The 17,619-nt window shown below is 39.7% G+C and overlaps 1 protein-coding gene across 1 annotated transcript in view; it reads right to left on the minus strand.

The window, feature by feature from the left end:
* frem2b (FRAS1 related extracellular matrix 2b) overlaps window positions 1-17,619 on the minus strand; it is a 48,754-nt gene that overhangs the window by 10,377 nt on the left and 20,758 nt on the right. The window contains exons 3-7 of the mRNA XM_026191459.1: window positions 15,105-15,251; window positions 11,572-11,802; window positions 9,438-9,563; window positions 8,662-8,913; window positions 900-1,049 (exon numbers count right to left, since the gene is read on the minus strand). Coding sequence (XP_026047244.1) covers window positions 900-1,049; window positions 8,662-8,913; window positions 9,438-9,563; window positions 11,572-11,802; window positions 15,105-15,251 — 906 coding nt within the window. The remainder of the gene's footprint in view (window positions 1-899; window positions 1,050-8,661; window positions 8,914-9,437; window positions 9,564-11,571; window positions 11,803-15,104; window positions 15,252-17,619) is intronic.

The raw sequence follows: 17,619 nt of genomic DNA on the forward strand, positions 1-17,619 counted from the left end.
TGCCCCACAACACAATATAGGTCAGACGTGTTTCAAAGAACAGTGTTTATAAAACGTAGTGCATATAGCAAAAATCAACTACAGTACATGCCCATATTTTTCTTGACAACAGCTCTCATGTTCATAATGCATTTGTGAATCTCAGGCTGCAAGCAAGTTGAAAAGTTCTATACTTCATGCTAGCAAAATCCCTGTTTCTATTTCATGTTTCATAGGCATGAACAATTGGAATTTGTTGTGATATTAAAGCAGCACTGCTAGAATCTGGACATCTCCCTGAGTGCTGACAGGTTATTCATCTGCTATTCCGTGAAGAGTCTGAGTATTGAGAGCTCAAACTTTGCCCCCAGGCTTTTTTTTCATGTACTTATGACCCACTTATGTGTGTAAGTGTGAGTCTGAATTTCTAACATGCTGCATATGATTAGATTTTGGTTATTTTTGCAGTTAAAAAGCAAGCAGGAGTAGAGATATTAGGAATCTGTGCAAAGAAGAGAAGACTGCCTGGGGGAACCAGATAATAGACGCTATAGGGCAGACTTGAAGGGATAGCAACCAGTCTTACAGTCGAAAGCGGTTAGGAACAAGCAGAACAATTGGCATGCATTCCTGAAGCTCTATTCTCAGTCAGACTGTCATTATCCTCACAACAATGTGTAGATCCAGCGCGTATAAGACATGGTCCGAACAGAAAAGCCCTAGCTCCCCTCCCCCCACCTTTAACCAGTGTTTACATTCCCCTAGGCCATCCACTCAACATATTCAGTGCTGAAATCTGTTTGCACAGTTGAGCTCAAAATGACTATCAATGTGACATCTTAAATCTTTTGTTTTCTGTGATTTACATTTATCTAAGAATAAACTAGACAACGCCGTTAGAGAAGGGGACCAGCAGATACCTTCAGCTGAGACCGGATCTGTCTTTCTGGAGCGCACTGTGACAGTTCCTCCTTTGGAAAGATCAGTCCCTGTCCTCCACACCTGCACCTCCACGTAGCCATCACTCTCATCCACGTGGTAGTCTGTGTTGCCAAAGTAGAAGACGGGATCTGGAAACGAGAGAAAAAAAACACGAGGAAAAGCACGTGGGAGAATGCAGACCATAAAAAACCTTCAACCTGAATCACAACAGGATATCTGAATGTCTGGTGTAATTGCTGAGTTGAATCTTTTAATAGGTAAAATAACCTGTAAAATTATCTCTGATTACAGGAGATTTTAAAGGAACATTTCCATTGAATAAGCAGCAGGTAGCGAACACAGTAATTGTAGACCTTAAATAGTGCTTTCTAACTTCCTGGCACGATGTTTTGGTGGCATTCCTATAACTGTGACAAGTATCCAAAGGGAAAAAAAGAAACCTGATGGCTGGTTTTGTACTGGTGGAGCTCACTTTGATAGCGATGGGTCTGAGAGCCAGACAGGAGGCCTGACAGAAGGTCTGGGGGGTTGTAAAGCTCCATACGCCAGCCCAGGCCTGCCTGACTGCAATTAGTGTTTCTATGAGCTGAGCTGAGATTCCACTGCAGCCAAACTCACCCACTGTTATTCTAGTTAACTCTTTCAGAACCAGCGTCCTCGCAATGATGTCCAGCATGTTATGCTGCAGGTGAAATGGTTGTGTAAGGGTTTGGACTTTGGTGGACATTCTCCTAAGAAAATGCTGTAAGAATTTTGGGGGGGTTAATACAGATTGCTGTAGACACTCCCTGTAGTACCGCTCACAACTGAACATACTGATAACGACATGAATGAACAAAAAGTTTTACATTTGGATTCCATAAGACCTTTTGCCACTCAGTCCAGTTTTTGTTTAACCTCCTAGGACCTGGCGTCCACATATGTGGACATAACATTTTGGGTTGTCTAGACCAAAATACAAATTTTTGCTCTACAAGGGCCTGATATCCACTTACGAGGACATTATACTGCCACTCTTCTATTAAACTTTTAAACAAATATCCTCATATGTGGCTCTCATTTTTCTTAAAAACAAAAATCAGGTAAAAAAAAATTCCCCCATTTGTCCAGTTTGCTCACTGTTTTTAAGGACACACTGCACAGCATGTCAAGACATGCAATGTTTTCAGCTAATAGCTCTTTGGAAATCATCTTGTTGGTGCACAAATAATAGTTGCTGTCAAATGCCTGTGCAGACTGTTTTTGCAAAAAGGTGCTAGTAACAAAGTACCTAAAAATACATTTTGACAATGTAAATTGTTTCTTTGCCAAGCTGTCTGTTATGTGTAGATACAACAAAATATAAAGGAATGAGAGGTGGCTCAAGATTTTTGCACAGTACTGTAGTTAATATCACTAATGAGAGCCACAACTGAGCAGTAAAAACCTTGGGCTTTCAAAAGCTACTGTGACCAAATAACGAATAAATTAAGTGAATGTCAGTGGCCATGGGCAGAGTTGTGGTTTCCATGACAATACACCTACAAAAAGGTACTTAGCTGTTTCTCATCACACAGTATGGGGCAAAACTGAATATGTGGAACGGAGCGATAAACGCAATGAAAAAAAAGAAAACCTAACCAAATCCACGCTGTTATGCGTTATGATTATGTTATCTAGTGAAACCAAAACGCAAGACCAAGGAAACAGAGAATTAGTGACAGAGATTAACTGTCAATAGTGCTGCCAGGCTCAATTACAGATCAGGGAAAAGTGTTTATTATTTTTCACCACATTATACTTCTAAGTAATCTGACTCTTAGAAGATCTTGAATATTTTGATGCAGTCTGCCGTGGCAGCAACTGCTCGATGTTAGCAAGAAAAGACAAGTTCAAAAAAGGAACGGGTCTTTTAAGCAAAGCCTGGGGTTTCATGGTTCTTAGAGAAACCATCTCTGCGATTGAAGTAATATTATTCCTAAGTGTAAGCAAAGGACGGACGACTTTTATGCTTTAATCTGTTCTGAGAGCATGGCCAAGACAAAGAGTGGTGCATCAAGAGTCTTGCAGCTGCCAGAATTTCTACCCACAGAGAGAACAAACAAAGATGGTTTTGGCTGCCTGCAGTGGGACCTCAACTGGAAGAGTAATCAGATCTACTAACCTGAGGTTAGCAGCCAGCAACTCAGGCCCTGTTGTACTAGCCCAGTAATCAGATAAGGTTTGTGCAGCAGACAAACACTGAGCTTCAAAGAACTATGACTCATTAAATGAAAGGTAAGCCACCGTATCCTTGATTCACGAGCAGTAGCCTCCTATACCTCAAAGCACATCTAAGATTACATGGATGTTAGTGGTGATGATGCACATTTAGACCTATTTGTATTATGCAAAATCATGTAAACTATTGAAATCCCATATCTTTGTAAACAGAGGAACAAACTTTAAATGTGGAATAAAAGCAAAAAGCCACAGGGCTTCTTCTTTTGAAATTAAACATAAAAATGTAGATCAGAAGTAAGAGGCCCTTTGATTTAATCATTGTGCTCGTCCCATTATTGTGTAATATGCCGGAAACACAATAGCAAACAAAGAAATATCCTTACTGTTGCATATGAGTGAACATAGTATAAAAGAAGAGGCACAAGGAGAGACGCAGACATCCCTAAGGAGACTGTTGCGCTCCCACTGACTGCTTGATTTCACTTGAACTTTGCATGACATTCCCACAGCGTTAAGTGGCTTGTCTAATGGTGAGATTCAATTGAGCCCTGGCAAATGCACTTCTGCCCACTGTGTGCTAGACAAATCTCTCTGCAGCAGAAAATGCATACAAAATCAACTCCATATTCAATACAGGAAAATCAACAACTTTAACAACGGCTGACAGCAATGCAGGCTTGAAAATTCAAAGCAAGGTCTAGATTGAGCCTCTTAAGGCCGACGACTGAAGTCAGCACTTCTCTGCTTAAGTGCTTTAAGACATCTGTTTATATCAGAACGAACGGGAATCCAGGTGAGACATAATGACAGGGTTTGAGAGGTCTTCCTCAATTCATCCCCATCCAGGATGTACAGCACATGCACTGAACCCACCCATCTTTCAAACAGGTCATAATCATACCTTCAGAACCAGTGCGAAATTTACAGGCCAAGTGACACGAGATGATAAACACACCAGTCAAGTCTTGCTGTACAAGCATTCTCATGTCTTTCACTCCCAACCACCAAAATATTTTCCCGGATGCAAAGTCAATATCAAACAGCAATTACCGCTGCAAGAAAGGACAAGTTTCTCCGAACCATCACAGGAAAAGCCAGAGTGGAGTCTGTAAGGATGTGGCCGTTTATGCGCAGATGGTCGACTGCTGGGAAAATAGCAGGTATTCTATGGTTTGCAGATGTTCCTGTTACTGCAGAATACCCGGACAGCTTGAAAACCTTAATCCCTTTCAGTGCTAATAATCTACAAGATTTAAATGTGTCCAGGAAAAGTAGTAATCATATATATTTATTGTAATTTATTGCTACAATCTATCTTATTGTTTAATATATGTGGTTTCCAACCAGAATATACATTTATTTTACTAATTAGCACACTTTCACCCACAGAGAGCGAGTGAGAGTAAGAGAAAACCACCAGACTAACATAGAAATATGTAAAGTTGTACAACTCCAGAGACCACCTGGGGAGACTTTAAGTGATGGATCAGTCAAATTTCCTTCAAAAACAAGAATATCAGTTTCTGTGCCGTCTCAGAGTCTGGCGGTATTGCCTTACTTTTATTCCCTCTCTGTGGGTGAAGGTGTGCTAATTAGTAAAATGAATATTTTGGTTGGAAAGAAAACATGTCTTCTGTCAGTGCCACAGGTCTTTAACAATAAGCTGACGTTTAACAATAAGCTCAGAGCCGAAAGGGATTTTTCCGGTTTTTTATGACAGGGCAGTAGCTCTGTAGTGTGTATTTTTTTTTTGCATCAGTGTGTATTTCTGTTGATGAGAAGAGAACAGAAAAGGATTGTGAAACGCTTTGCATTTAGATCTCAGTATAAGTAATAGAAACCACCTGAACCTTTCTGAGCATATGCAGGCACCGTTTCATGTTAATTACCGCGCTGCCTTTTAAATTTCTATAGAGCTTGTCAGTTTGTAGCTTCTTTTGTTGTTTACCATTTCCTTCATTGTTACGTTCTGCTGTCTTCTCTTGGCTTCAGTTTGCTAGTACAGTCTGTCCTCACTTGTTATTAGGACATTTTGGCTTCTGTTTAGCTTTTTAATTTGCTGCTCCTCAGTATCTGTTTCATTTTTATGAGTGATTTTTGTTGTTGTATTTCCACCTCTAGCCTGACAGTTTAATTGTTTCTGAAAGGGAGCCCGATGCCATTTGCACAGTACATGCATATTATACACATTGAATATATGTTTCTGTGCCATCTCTGCATCGGTGCTAATTAGTAAAATGATTTTTTTGGTCAGAAAGAAAACAGGTCTTCTCTCTGTGCCACGGGTCTTTAAACCTGGTTATTACTGCAGTAAACTTCACCTCATTTAGGCATAAAAGCTGTAGACATAATCAATTTAGAATTCCAGAAACTGTCAGATTAATATCAGACTACTGGCAGACAATAGCAACTCCACCTTCTACAGCACGTGCGGTTTCTTGCACATGCCACCGCAGTAGGTGGCCAGGATTGTGTTTGCACAGAGCAGGGAGTGCATATATTGGTGCGTGCTTCATATTTCACTGCAGCACTAAAGCTTTCCAGCTTGGAAAGAAGACAGCTGCTTTTCCCCTCCTTTTTTTCTCTTCAGTTCTTTCTTTCTATTTTTTTTTCTTTCTTTTTTTTTTTGCAAATATCAGTAGTATATGTTTAATAACTGTCTGACCCCACAAGCTGGCAAACCTACTCTGAGCCCTCCTGGGAAGTCCTTGCGCAGACCTCTCACAGGCAGGGGCAGGTGCTTAGCCAGGATCTGACTCCTACCTCCCTCCTATAGAACCCGCTTGACAAGCATTCCTACAAGAGGGATAACAAAGAAGGATGCGATGCTCCCATTTGCCTCAAGCTCTTATATACTGAAGCAAACCTGGATTGCATACTTGAATTTAATACCTAGCTAGAAAAGCTAAATTTGAAGTGGAACTGAATCTCCCGCCGCCTCTCTGCTCTTTCAGATATGTCATTGGTCTTGTTCTGCTTGACTCAGAGCTACTTACCATTTACTTCTCCATCAACATTAAAGGCATTTAATAATCACCTCCTTCAGGCAGAAGTGAAAGGTCGACATGACCTTATTTCTCCCTGCTCTTCACGTTCCATTTATACAGTGGTTGCCGGTAACATTAGGTACCTAATCCTGAAATTATACTCGCTGTGCCTACTTTACACGTATTATGTGCATAAGCACCTTTTGTGTGTATTTGCATGTGCAGGTGGTTGATCTGATGTCAGGTAATGGTGTCATTGTAATAAGGTGCAAACCTGTCAGACAGCAGCTCCAGGCAATGTTTCGCTGCATGTGGCACTAAAAGATTCCACAGTAAGAACCAGATCTTAAGAATAACAGCAAAATGAACACAAAGGAACTTTCTTCAAAAGTGTGCTGTGTACTGTACTCCATACAATTATGTTGTATAGGCGCACTACTGTGAGTTCATTGCTTTCTGACAACTGATATGCATAAGAATATTTTGACTGTCACAAGCCAGAGGCAAAGAGAACATGACAGCAGATAGAGCGCAGACTGTTAATTCTGGCTGTCAGTCTGAGTCGAGTTAATCCTATGATGCCCTGAGCATCCTTTTCTTCTTTTCTCTGTTTGATAATACACTGAGGACTTATAATGTAGGCAAAGGCAGGTGTCAAATTAGCACAGTGACTATTTTTTTGGATATTTTATAATGAGACCTCTGTTGGTGATACGAGAAAGGATTATTTAGGTAAGAGATGAGTTTGTAACAGCTAAGATAACACACGCAAGATGGATAATTTCAAAGCAGGAATTTGCCTTTCACAGCTTTCAGTAATGCACCAGCACAAACATGTTGTTCATCAGTTATAAGCTGTGCAGCACTAGAGGACTTTGGTCTTTAGAGATCGCTTCTAAAGCAAACTAAGTTTTCTTATCTTATCCTGTGTGATACCTGTTACAATCCAATTGCTTCATTTGCCACACAACCTGTTTTTTTATTTAAAAGACAAGCAACAGCATTATGAGACTTTTTCAGACAGTCTGTAAAAGACAGATATATTCTTTCTTGATCTCCAATCGGTAGAATCTCTGGTGGTTGTTAAGACATGTATGTCTCATACTGTTGGAGTCAAAGACGTCCACGAAGACTGTGACAGTGTAATTCAATAGCTGCAGTGAAAGAATATCCCTTTGTGAAGCAGGATGGCTGCTGTGAGGACTAACTGTTGTACATACAGTTAAAAATTTCTACCTCACAGCAGCTGTTTTGGCAGTCTCGATTCAGTACCCACAAGCAGTAGAGGTCAAAATGCCTAGTGCTCACTCTCAGGTTACACCGCACACTGCTACAGTATAAAAACTTTCTAATTTAGTAACTTCCTCCATCCTCAAGGAGGTCAAAGAAACACACTTGAAGCGTGGCTGCCTCAGGTACCCTGGGAACTGAATGGGCGAAAAAGTCTTTGACACAGATTGAGGCTTTAAACTGAATTGAAAACTGCTGCTGGAGTCACCGTGACACAGGTTCATGCACTTGTTGGCAGTGATTTTTGGCCATGATCTAAAACAAAAACTACTACTTTTTTATTGTCGAGAAATGGAACACTGAATATTTCTGTGCTGCTAAACATTTGAGGTCACAGGTAATATTATTTCAGAAGCTGTCTAAACTAAAGTCAACAGCGTGAATGACAGGACTGTTATCAAACATAAAAAACATGCGGATTTGAGCGCATTTGAGGTTTCACTAATGGGAAATGAAACTAACTAAAAGTAGTAAAAAAAATCTCAGTGAAGCTAACTAACTTTAGCCACACACAAAATAAATGGTTGGCTAAGTTTTCTGACTATTAGAATTCTAAATTGAATGTTACATCACATTTGCAATTACATGGCTTCAGATAAATTTTCATTCAAGGGAAGACCCTTCTGCAAATGTGCTGCTTTTTTTTCAGCTGCGGTGTTGCCTGCCTGGCATCATAGAGTCTTGAATTCACAGCAGTGCTTGTGGAGATTGTTGAGCGATAGAGAAGTGTGGATAAGGCCATCAGGTGTTGGGGAACAAAGAGGCGTCAGGAAGATATGGGAGACTATCAGACCTCCAGTCTGAGCCTGCAGATATGAGATAAAGGCTTTGCCTTCAGGAAGAAGGATCGCACACTCAAATGCTTTCTCTATGAGACACTGGCAGGCAAGCACAAACACATACAGGGAAAAAAAAAATCAAACACACGTTCACATCTATACCAGCATGTTTGCAACCTGCTTATCTGTTTGAATTTATCTTTTGGAATCAGTTTATGCAGTGAAAATTTGCATTTACAAATATTTTTTTAAATTAAAGCCCACAAATAAAAAACACACTGAAGATACAATAAAACTTAGTTAAGGAACAAATTCATGCTGACTTTTTTTTAGGCTTTAATCAGACGTGAAAAAGTGAAGATGAAAAACAGGCAGAAATTGCCTTAAACTGATTCCGCAGTCAAATTTCTTAACCTGCACTGACTATTTGAGACTGGATTGCATTCAACTGCATACTTACGACCAGTGTAATGTAATCTTACCATCATCCATATCAGGAATTATTGTGATTCTCGCTGTGGGAAACTCGGAGCCCAGACAGCCCCCCATGGGCATGCTGAGGGTGACATTGAAGCTCTCCTCGTCTTCGTACAGGGAGTCGTCGATGATGACAATGCGGCAGGATTTTTCTATCTCTCCCTTGTCAAAGCGCAGGATGCTGTGATGGTCCTCAGGCCTGGAGATGTAATCAGAGTAGGACAGCACGGTGGTGGGCATGGTGCCTGTTGCAGAAACTGAGCAGACAGAAAACAGAATTACAGGAAGAAAAATGACGCAACAGTGTACTTTTCGTCACATTAAAAATAATTATTTATGTATGATTTTCATGAACAACGGACCTAAGTTCAAACTAAGCTATAACAGAAGGCAGTGCCTTTCGACTTAATGTCACTCTTTAATGAAAACTTTTAATGCAACATTGATCTTCATCTAGTCAAGTCAGTGATTAAAAGCAGATCAGCATATGGCCTTTATTTTTCCTCTAATGCATTAAGTATCACATTGCACCCACTTTTGATGTGCAAGGAGGAAAGTCATTAGCACTCCAGATGTATTATCAATATGACAGCCTTCATCTTCTGCTTTAAAGATGCCATTTATAGATATTCAGCCTCAGCCTAAATTAGATTTCACCGAGAAGAGGTGATCAGACTGAGTACTGAGAACAGGGATCCTTCTGATGTGGAGGACAGCACTAACTCACTCGAGAAATGACACAATTTATCACAAACATTTCAGCACAAAGTTATTGTGTTACCTTGCTGGGTGTAACATATGACCATGAGCTCCTGGCTGACATCCCCGCTTCTGCGTACAGGGATAAGCAGCTCACCTATGTCTTCCTCTATGTTGTAGACGGCGGAGGGTATAAACACTGTCGACTCTGCGCGTGAAAAAAAAAATCATCAATAAAGATATTAGATCATTACTCTGACACGGTGTTTTGTTATGATTTAAGTAGCGTCAGAATTGATTTGAGGAAATCTCTTATGTATGATCTAAGCATGATAAGAATAATCTGAAGTGAAATAAAAATGCACTGGCGATAATGAAAGGGGAAACGCTTCAGAATATCAAAGTATGGTTTTGATTATTTGCATCAAAACCCTTCATTAGACAGACGTGTGCGCCGGGACCAACAACAGCTTTCATTACAGCTCTGCTGATGGTGCTTCCATCATGTTTTATCAGACACTATTTGTTGTTTATCCGCAGTAAATATCTCACCTATAATTGGCTTCCACAGGATAATAAATAAACAGTTCTGCTTATTGACCTGGTAACTGATGCAGATGAATATGGAATTTGTTACGTGAAGAATTAAGCTGTTTAGAAAATAATAAGCCCGCATAAATTGGCTAGAAGACGTGAAAGTATAACCTTTTGTTTTCCTTTAAAGTTTTACGGGCATCTCTCTATCTATTTCTCTCCATCTCTTAGCCATGTGTGACATTTAGCAAGGTAATGAGTTTTTATCATTTCGGCCATGAAATCCACAGACAAATGGTTTGTATTCTTCTCAGTAAGTGTCATGTTTGGCCACATTGAAAAGCTATTAGAACTTGAGCTGTCCTTTCCCTTCCTATGCAAACAGTTGCATTGGATTATGCGGTTGCACTTCACCTCTCGTCCCTCTGAGCTATTTTAGTCAGTATGGTCTGAAATTATTTATTTTTCACCGATACAAGTGATTCAATTGGTGCCCTTGGGCTATAAAATTTTTCTGCTCTCAGTTAAAAGAAACATGAAATATAGTTTTAAAAGCCCGCAGAGTATATTTGACCTTCAGAGGTTAAAACACATATTAAAACTTTAGAAACCATGAACAGTGTAATGATATGATAATGGACATGGGCGTATGAAGACGAAGAAGATGTCTGTGCAAGGCATGAAGATACAAAAATAGAACTGCAGATAGATAGCTGTCAGTTTTTTGGAGGGTTTCTTCTTGTTTTTTCTCGTGTCTCTGGAGGGGGGGATTGCCCTCCAGAGACACGAGTTTTGAAAAACAAGCTTCACCTAAACACGATCATTAGCTTACACTGTTGACAGCAAATGCTTTGCTTTCACTAGCTGAAGCCCTATGGGATGAGGAGAAACATTATCCATATTTATATCCACATTTGTATCATGCTGTTCTCCGTGTCATCTCTGTTACTGACAAGCTGTTTTAAGAAACATCTGTTCAGTTCTTTAGGCAGTGCCTCGCCCTTATTTACAGTACGATAATTTCACATTCAGGTCAGTGCGGCCATCTCTATTTCATATCCCTCTGACACTATGTTACATCTCTAGTGGAAAGAATATACTTTTCTACTTTTTATTGTCTGCCAATCTTCATTTTTGATTCAAGATAGAGTTAGTTCATCTATAATTTCAGTGTACTTGAGATTAAATGCTACATTTAAAATGCTCTGATGTCTTTTTCCAGACCTTAAATTTCCCAAATTAATCCCCTAAACATAAGCATAGCTTAGTATTTGAGCATTTAAGTATTTATTGTCATTGTCAGAGAACAATGAAATTGCGTTGTGTTGTCAACTTTAACCACTTTTGTGCAGTTTTAGTTTACCTAGTTATCCTGTAAATGCATTATCTCGCTCTCTCTTTTTATTTTTTTGAAATTCCTTTTTCATGTTCCAACCTGCAGAGGCAGGGTGCGTATTATTATGCATTGCTATGTGGCCAACTAGTTTATCATGGGTGTGATCAACACAACCATGACAACCACGACATTATTTTTTCTCTGCAAAAATGACAGATCAGCGTTAATGTTCAGACACGTGATATCAAACACTCAGTTACATCAGACATTAATGAAAAATGTTCAGCCCCCCCCAAAAAAAGAAAGAAAGGAAGGAAGAATCTCTGGAAGTAAAATCAATACTGACCATCATCGGGGTCCAGGATCTCTACAGTAGCTACCTCTGGGAATTCAAGGGCTGCCATCACCGGCTCAGACAAAACAATCTGAAATGTCTCGGACACTTCATACTCCCCGTCTGACAGGATCCTGACCTTCCAGGTGGCTTTGCTCTGGCCTGGGTTAAACTGCACCTGTTTTTGAGATTTCCCCCGGAAATCTTTGTCCTTTTCTGCAGTGCCATCCTTTGTGCCAATACCTTAGAAAGGGCATTACAAAGTTATTGTTAATTAACATTTGAAAATTCTGTAAAAATGACCTCACCATCTGCCGGCTTTTGTGTTTAATTTTAACATTTTTCTTTGTTTACTGCATGCCCATTTACAAATGTAAATATTTATGTGATTATGAATAGCTATATAAAAGCTGAAAAACCAAACAAACATACAATTAAACTGCTTTTCACCTCCCGTAACACCTGGAAAATCTCACACCCCAGTTGGTCTAACACAACAATATCTGTCCATATCCAGGGTGCAGTTTCCCGCCACCGTTCTTTGAGATGATCATGGTGGAAATAAACACCATTATCCCTCATGTCAGCCCAGCCTCAGCAGAAGTGGTTGGAGGCTGACTTGCACTGTCTGACCTTCAGCATGAGAGCTGTTTGATGGAGCTTACAGTCACTACTGCTGTGACACTGGCTGGAAGCCTGTTGAGCAGGAGCGCTGAAGCTGGTGAAATGTCACACAGCCATTCCATTGTGTTTGCTAACTGGCCACACAACACACAGCAGGGTTCTGGCAATAAATAAATAAAAAAAAAAACCCTAAACAAAACAAGGAATTCCTGCGAGCTGCTGTAAATGCAGAAAACCATAATATCACTGGAAATTGAACCTTTGAGATTACAGGATTTTTTTTAAAAATACTGAGCAAGATAGAATTAGGAAAAATTAAATTTCATGTAGTGTTTTTAAATGAAAATAAGAAAGAAAAATGAGTGGATACAATGAAAAAAAAGGTTTAGTGGATCCTGAAATATCGTCAACATTCAAAGAGTATGAAAAGAGACACAATGATGTACTGTTAAGTCAATCTCCTTCAAGCTGGATTGGTTGGTCCCATTCACAGCGGTCACTCTGAGCCTTCGCAGCAGCTGGGCTCACTGTAGCCTCCTTACTGGTGTGAACTGCACTGTGCACATTGGTTAGAGATGAAGCAGCCCATCCTTTGGGTCCTCAGATCAGTGTTCACTCATGCAGGGTTAGGCAAGATAAAATATGCTGTCTTCACTTGAAGGCACTGACCTAAGATCAGGTGGTATTTTATCACAATACTGAGGCAGAGAGTCTGAGGTGCCACATTGCTCTGGTGGCCTGCTTATGCCAGTTAATCCGAACAGTTTGCTACTTTTACTCTGCTATCCCCATCACAGCAGAGGAGGCAGGAAACTATAAATGATCCCTGTAAGAATGACATGAATGCTCTGGGATTTTTTATGTTTTCCGTTACAAGGAAGGACACTACCTTTCTAAGACAGGATATTTGTTATTACGTGTGTGCCTGGAGGCGGAATAGTGCAGAGATGTTGAAGCACCAGAATAACTGATGAATAAAATAAAAATAGATATTTTTAACCGAAAAATATAAAGTTGTAAATTGAAACCAATGGCAAGTGCGACAGCATGGATGTTATTGTTGAGAGATGTCAATAAGGTTGTCTAAATGTCTGATGAACTTGAGGCTACCTATTTTTCATGGCTAGAAATAAAAAAACAGAAAATCCGTCCAGGACTATTTGATCAGACAAAAATAGAAGAGAAGATTGCAAATGTATAGATATGGGAAACAGAGACAATAAAAGCATTTATGATATATATTCAGTAAGAGAAACTATTGCTTTTAGTTCTTGTAATTTTTTCTGGGTATCATAAAAGCACGATGGCAAGCTTTGCCTGTACCCCTCTACGGAGAGGTACATCATCCTCTCCCGTCCATTATCATCCACCTTAATGCTGCAGCAGTAACAAGAAAACTTGTTTTTTAAAACCTTAGCACGCAATACCAATAACACAACAGCAATTTTGGACATAATGCAAGCCTTGTTTTCTTTAGGCAATGAAAACAGTGCATCCAAAGTTCAAAGGAGAACTTCTTTAATTGATAATGAAGTCATTAATAAATCAGCACCAGTGCTCCAGAAAATCAAAGCAAACAGCAACTATTTGATTGTTTGCCCAACCTCCTTATAAACAATATTTTACTTTGTTGTTTAAAATCATCCCACAGACAGATCACTATTGGGTTACCACACACACACAATCAGTTTTGCATCTTTTGTTCTGCATCTTATCAACGTGAACAGGAAAATTACATTAAATCTTGTAATAAGTTTTAGATTTACTTCTTACTCTGATCTACCACATGTATCACATCTTCACTGCAAGTTTTCTCCTCCTCTTTTTCTCACTCTACTGCACCTCTCTAATAAGCGCAAAAGGCCATAAAATAACATTACATAACATATACATTTTATGGCATTTAGCTTTATAATATAAAGATATTATATTTTTATTTCACTGAGTCCCTAAGGTAGAGCAGTTATGCCGTGCAGTGTGAGACACTGTAAAGGTCAGTAAAATTTGCATATCCCCTCAGAGATGTTTCATTAGTCTGGGGGCTCTTGAGCGTACGAAGTTGCAGTGACGGTACAGTAAATGATCCTATGGGGTTTGACCTTCAGCATGAGGCCATTTAATTACACCTCATCTTTATGGACAGAATAAATGGCAGCACTAAAACAGGCTACTAGTGCCAGCTGTAAGAATTCCTGCCACTCATAAATGCTTACAGCAGCTCTTTTTTAAAAAACAGTGTTAACAGTTATTGCTCGTTTAGTTCTGTACACTAGATTGCCTCGACTAACATTTGCAGTGGCACCTCTCCATAGGCTCTAACTTCAGCTGACCTTTCTCATGAGCATGCAGAGTCCCTGAGGGAACATCCTCTGCTATTGTGTGACTGGAACATAAATACCGTCCAGAAAAGAGAGGTAAAAGGTCACGACCCGTGTGACCTTATTGGCTATCTAGGCCAGCTTTGCAATTGTCCTGAAATATAACAATGCGCGTTCGTGTGGGCTTTTGAGTCGGTGAATGCTTGACGATATGGTGGCCTGCGACACTCAAGTAAACAGACTTAAACAAACGGGTGTTGAGAAAGTGAATATCTTCCAACAAGGGCTATATGTTTGCTTCCCTGTGTATTTGAATTTAACTGCAAAACAACTCAACAGACTCTGTGGAATTTGGTGAGTTAATCTTTAGTTAATCCTGGAGCGAAGCAGCAAGCAAATCATCAGTGGTTGACCAAAGAATGCACAAACATGTAACATGTTCAGCATTTATTCCTTTATTATTTTGAAAATATCCAGAATCAGAAAATGGGGAACATTTTTTGTTAAGATAAGATGAACATATTCAACTCCTCTCATTGCTTTTTGGTAACATTTAAGATGAATTAAAGACATTTTAAGTGACTTGATGTAAAATCTGCTTACTGATGAATGATGTCTCTCCCAGGTAGCCCCTACGCTTCAGCACCACCTCCAGGAACTTGGCCTCTTCGTTCACCACGTAGTGTTGTTTCTCTAAGGAGATCCAAGCCCAGTTCAGACGGAACTGTTGGTTCTTCAGTTTGTTGCCGCCTGTTACAAAAAGAAAAAGTTTATTTTTTTTCTTCAAAAATGACTACTGAGAAATCCTAATACAGAAACACAGAAGAAGACGAATTAAAAACTCTAACCAGGACTAAATGGTCCAAAAATGGGCACATCATTTTGATTCAGAGGTGATACAGAAATTTCAATACCCTCTATTAGGATGGGTTCTTGCATACCCCCAGGTTTTGACTTTGACTTCTAGCCTGCTCTCAGTGAGGGGTATGCGGTGTGCACAGCCCTTAAGCAAAAGGAAAACAGTTTGTGCCATCTAATTGCTTCATTTCTGATTAAGATAAAAGGTGTCTGTTTCTTGTCTGAACTGGGTTTTTTCATCCATGCCTTTTGAAGCTGCACTCAAAGGGCGACGTTATAGTCCTGGAGGGCATGTCTGCAACTATTTGACCGTAAAGACTCAAAGCAGAACCACATAGACAGGCATCAAACGCAGATACACAAACTCCGGCAGACCAAAATGGGCACACATGCACGCACGGACTCATACAGGAACGCATTTTAATATGGTCATTTCCAGTGCGATGGCTGGGAGTCTAAATAATGAAACACAGGTTAATAAAAAAATCCAAATGCATCCACCAGACTGCACAGTTAAATTGTCTGGCTGGTGCTGTAATGGTTGAGGATGGTGAGATGGAGATGCATGAGCCACAGAACATTTGGCAGTTCAGAAAGTAGTGAAATAAAAGTGAAATTGTCAGGAGGGTACCGGGACATTGTTCAGAGATTTTAAAGTGCTGCCTTTGCAGATGTTAGGCACAACTGAGAGTCTCAACTCCTCCCTATTCTTGTCGGTACAGCCAGTAAATCTGTCACGTCCAGCAGACCACTCTGCTGTGTCCATTTCCTTCCTAACTGTGAAGGGTAAAACCTATATACATTCACCCTGGGTGTTTTATTATGTGTGAGGGTGCATGCATTATGAGGTTCGGTGACTCTGTGCATGCTTGAGTGGGTGCGCGCACATATTAAATATTCTCTGCACCTGTTACTTTGGATGTTAATGTACATGTTTTCTCGCACTGAGCAACACCAGGCCTTTAATACCCATGTGTTAAATACCCATTTGACAATATGCGGCATTAACTGCTTGAAAGTATAAAAAGTCAGTGTGATGCATGAGGACAAGTAGCAAAAAATATTTATTTTTCCCTCATCTCATAGAAAACTCGTTGTATTATTTATGTCATTAAAATATAATGAACACACTGATTTACTTTGATGTTTTCAACCAGACAGGGTGTTTAAAGTTAAGAAGATAAAGAATGCAGTAAATTCCGAAAGAAGACAGAAGACAAATCAAGACAGATGCTGAGGTTCCTTAAAATTACAGATCCAGATGGAAAGGACTGAACTGTGAACCTTGAGTAGAAAGCAGATTTTCTCTGAGTATTTATTTCTCTGTTTGACAACAGGCATATCTAGTTGACACACAAAAAATGGCCTTTAGTTGACACACAACTTCAAAGCACGGCTGTTTCTCACCTCATTCTGATTCAGAATCACGTTTTGAAAGTTCAAATACTGTGGATTTCCCTCTGTGTTTAAATTATACTTAAATATGAAAATTGTAGCTATCTAATATTGATCAAAAGGTCTATCTGGCAGTGTAATAACATTTAATCATTTTGTAATGCTAGCATTCACTTGTTTGTCTGCTCAGGCACTATGTCACTGTGGAACACCTCGCTTTTCTGTTTTAGTAGGCAAAGCCACCGGTGCTGATGATGAGATCAAGTAGCTCACAAGGTAAGTGCAAAACATTTGCACCACATTATGACAAAATTTCCATCACTGATCTCAGGACACAAATGGCAATTCCTGAGTGAAAAGCTGTTTGGGAAGTCAATGTGGCATTAAATTTGAACTAATAAAATCAAGCTGTTCAGCTCTGTTATGCTTCTCAGTACACTAGCAGTACAAAAAACAACATCATTTAAAATATAAAATTCTGTGTGCAGAGAAAACATGCTTTTAAAGAAAACTATTGCTGGCAAAATACATCAAATATTACATATGTAACACGTAACTTTTATTAAGTGACAGTACAACATCCTATGGGAACCTGACACACATTCTTGAGGTCTACCACAGTGTAGGCTTTCTGCTTCCTGTGTGTTCCGCATTATTCTTCTGGAGACAGGTGACCTATGTATGACAGGGCCTCCCTACACTATTTGGATTAAAGCCAGCAGCATGTCACTCATGCCACCAATAAACACTGTGTGTGTGATCTCTGAGCTGTGGCGCCTGTTCTCCACGGAAGCAATGGAAGCAGAGGTTTTGGCTAGTCTTCTGCCACCATTTGTTTATCTGAACCTTACATTAGATAGAGTCT

The sequence above is a fragment of the Astatotilapia calliptera genome, chromosome 14 (assembly GCF_900246225.1).
Source record: "Astatotilapia calliptera chromosome 14, fAstCal1.2, whole genome shotgun sequence".
Lineage (NCBI taxonomy): Eukaryota > Metazoa > Chordata > Actinopteri > Cichliformes > Cichlidae > Astatotilapia > Astatotilapia calliptera.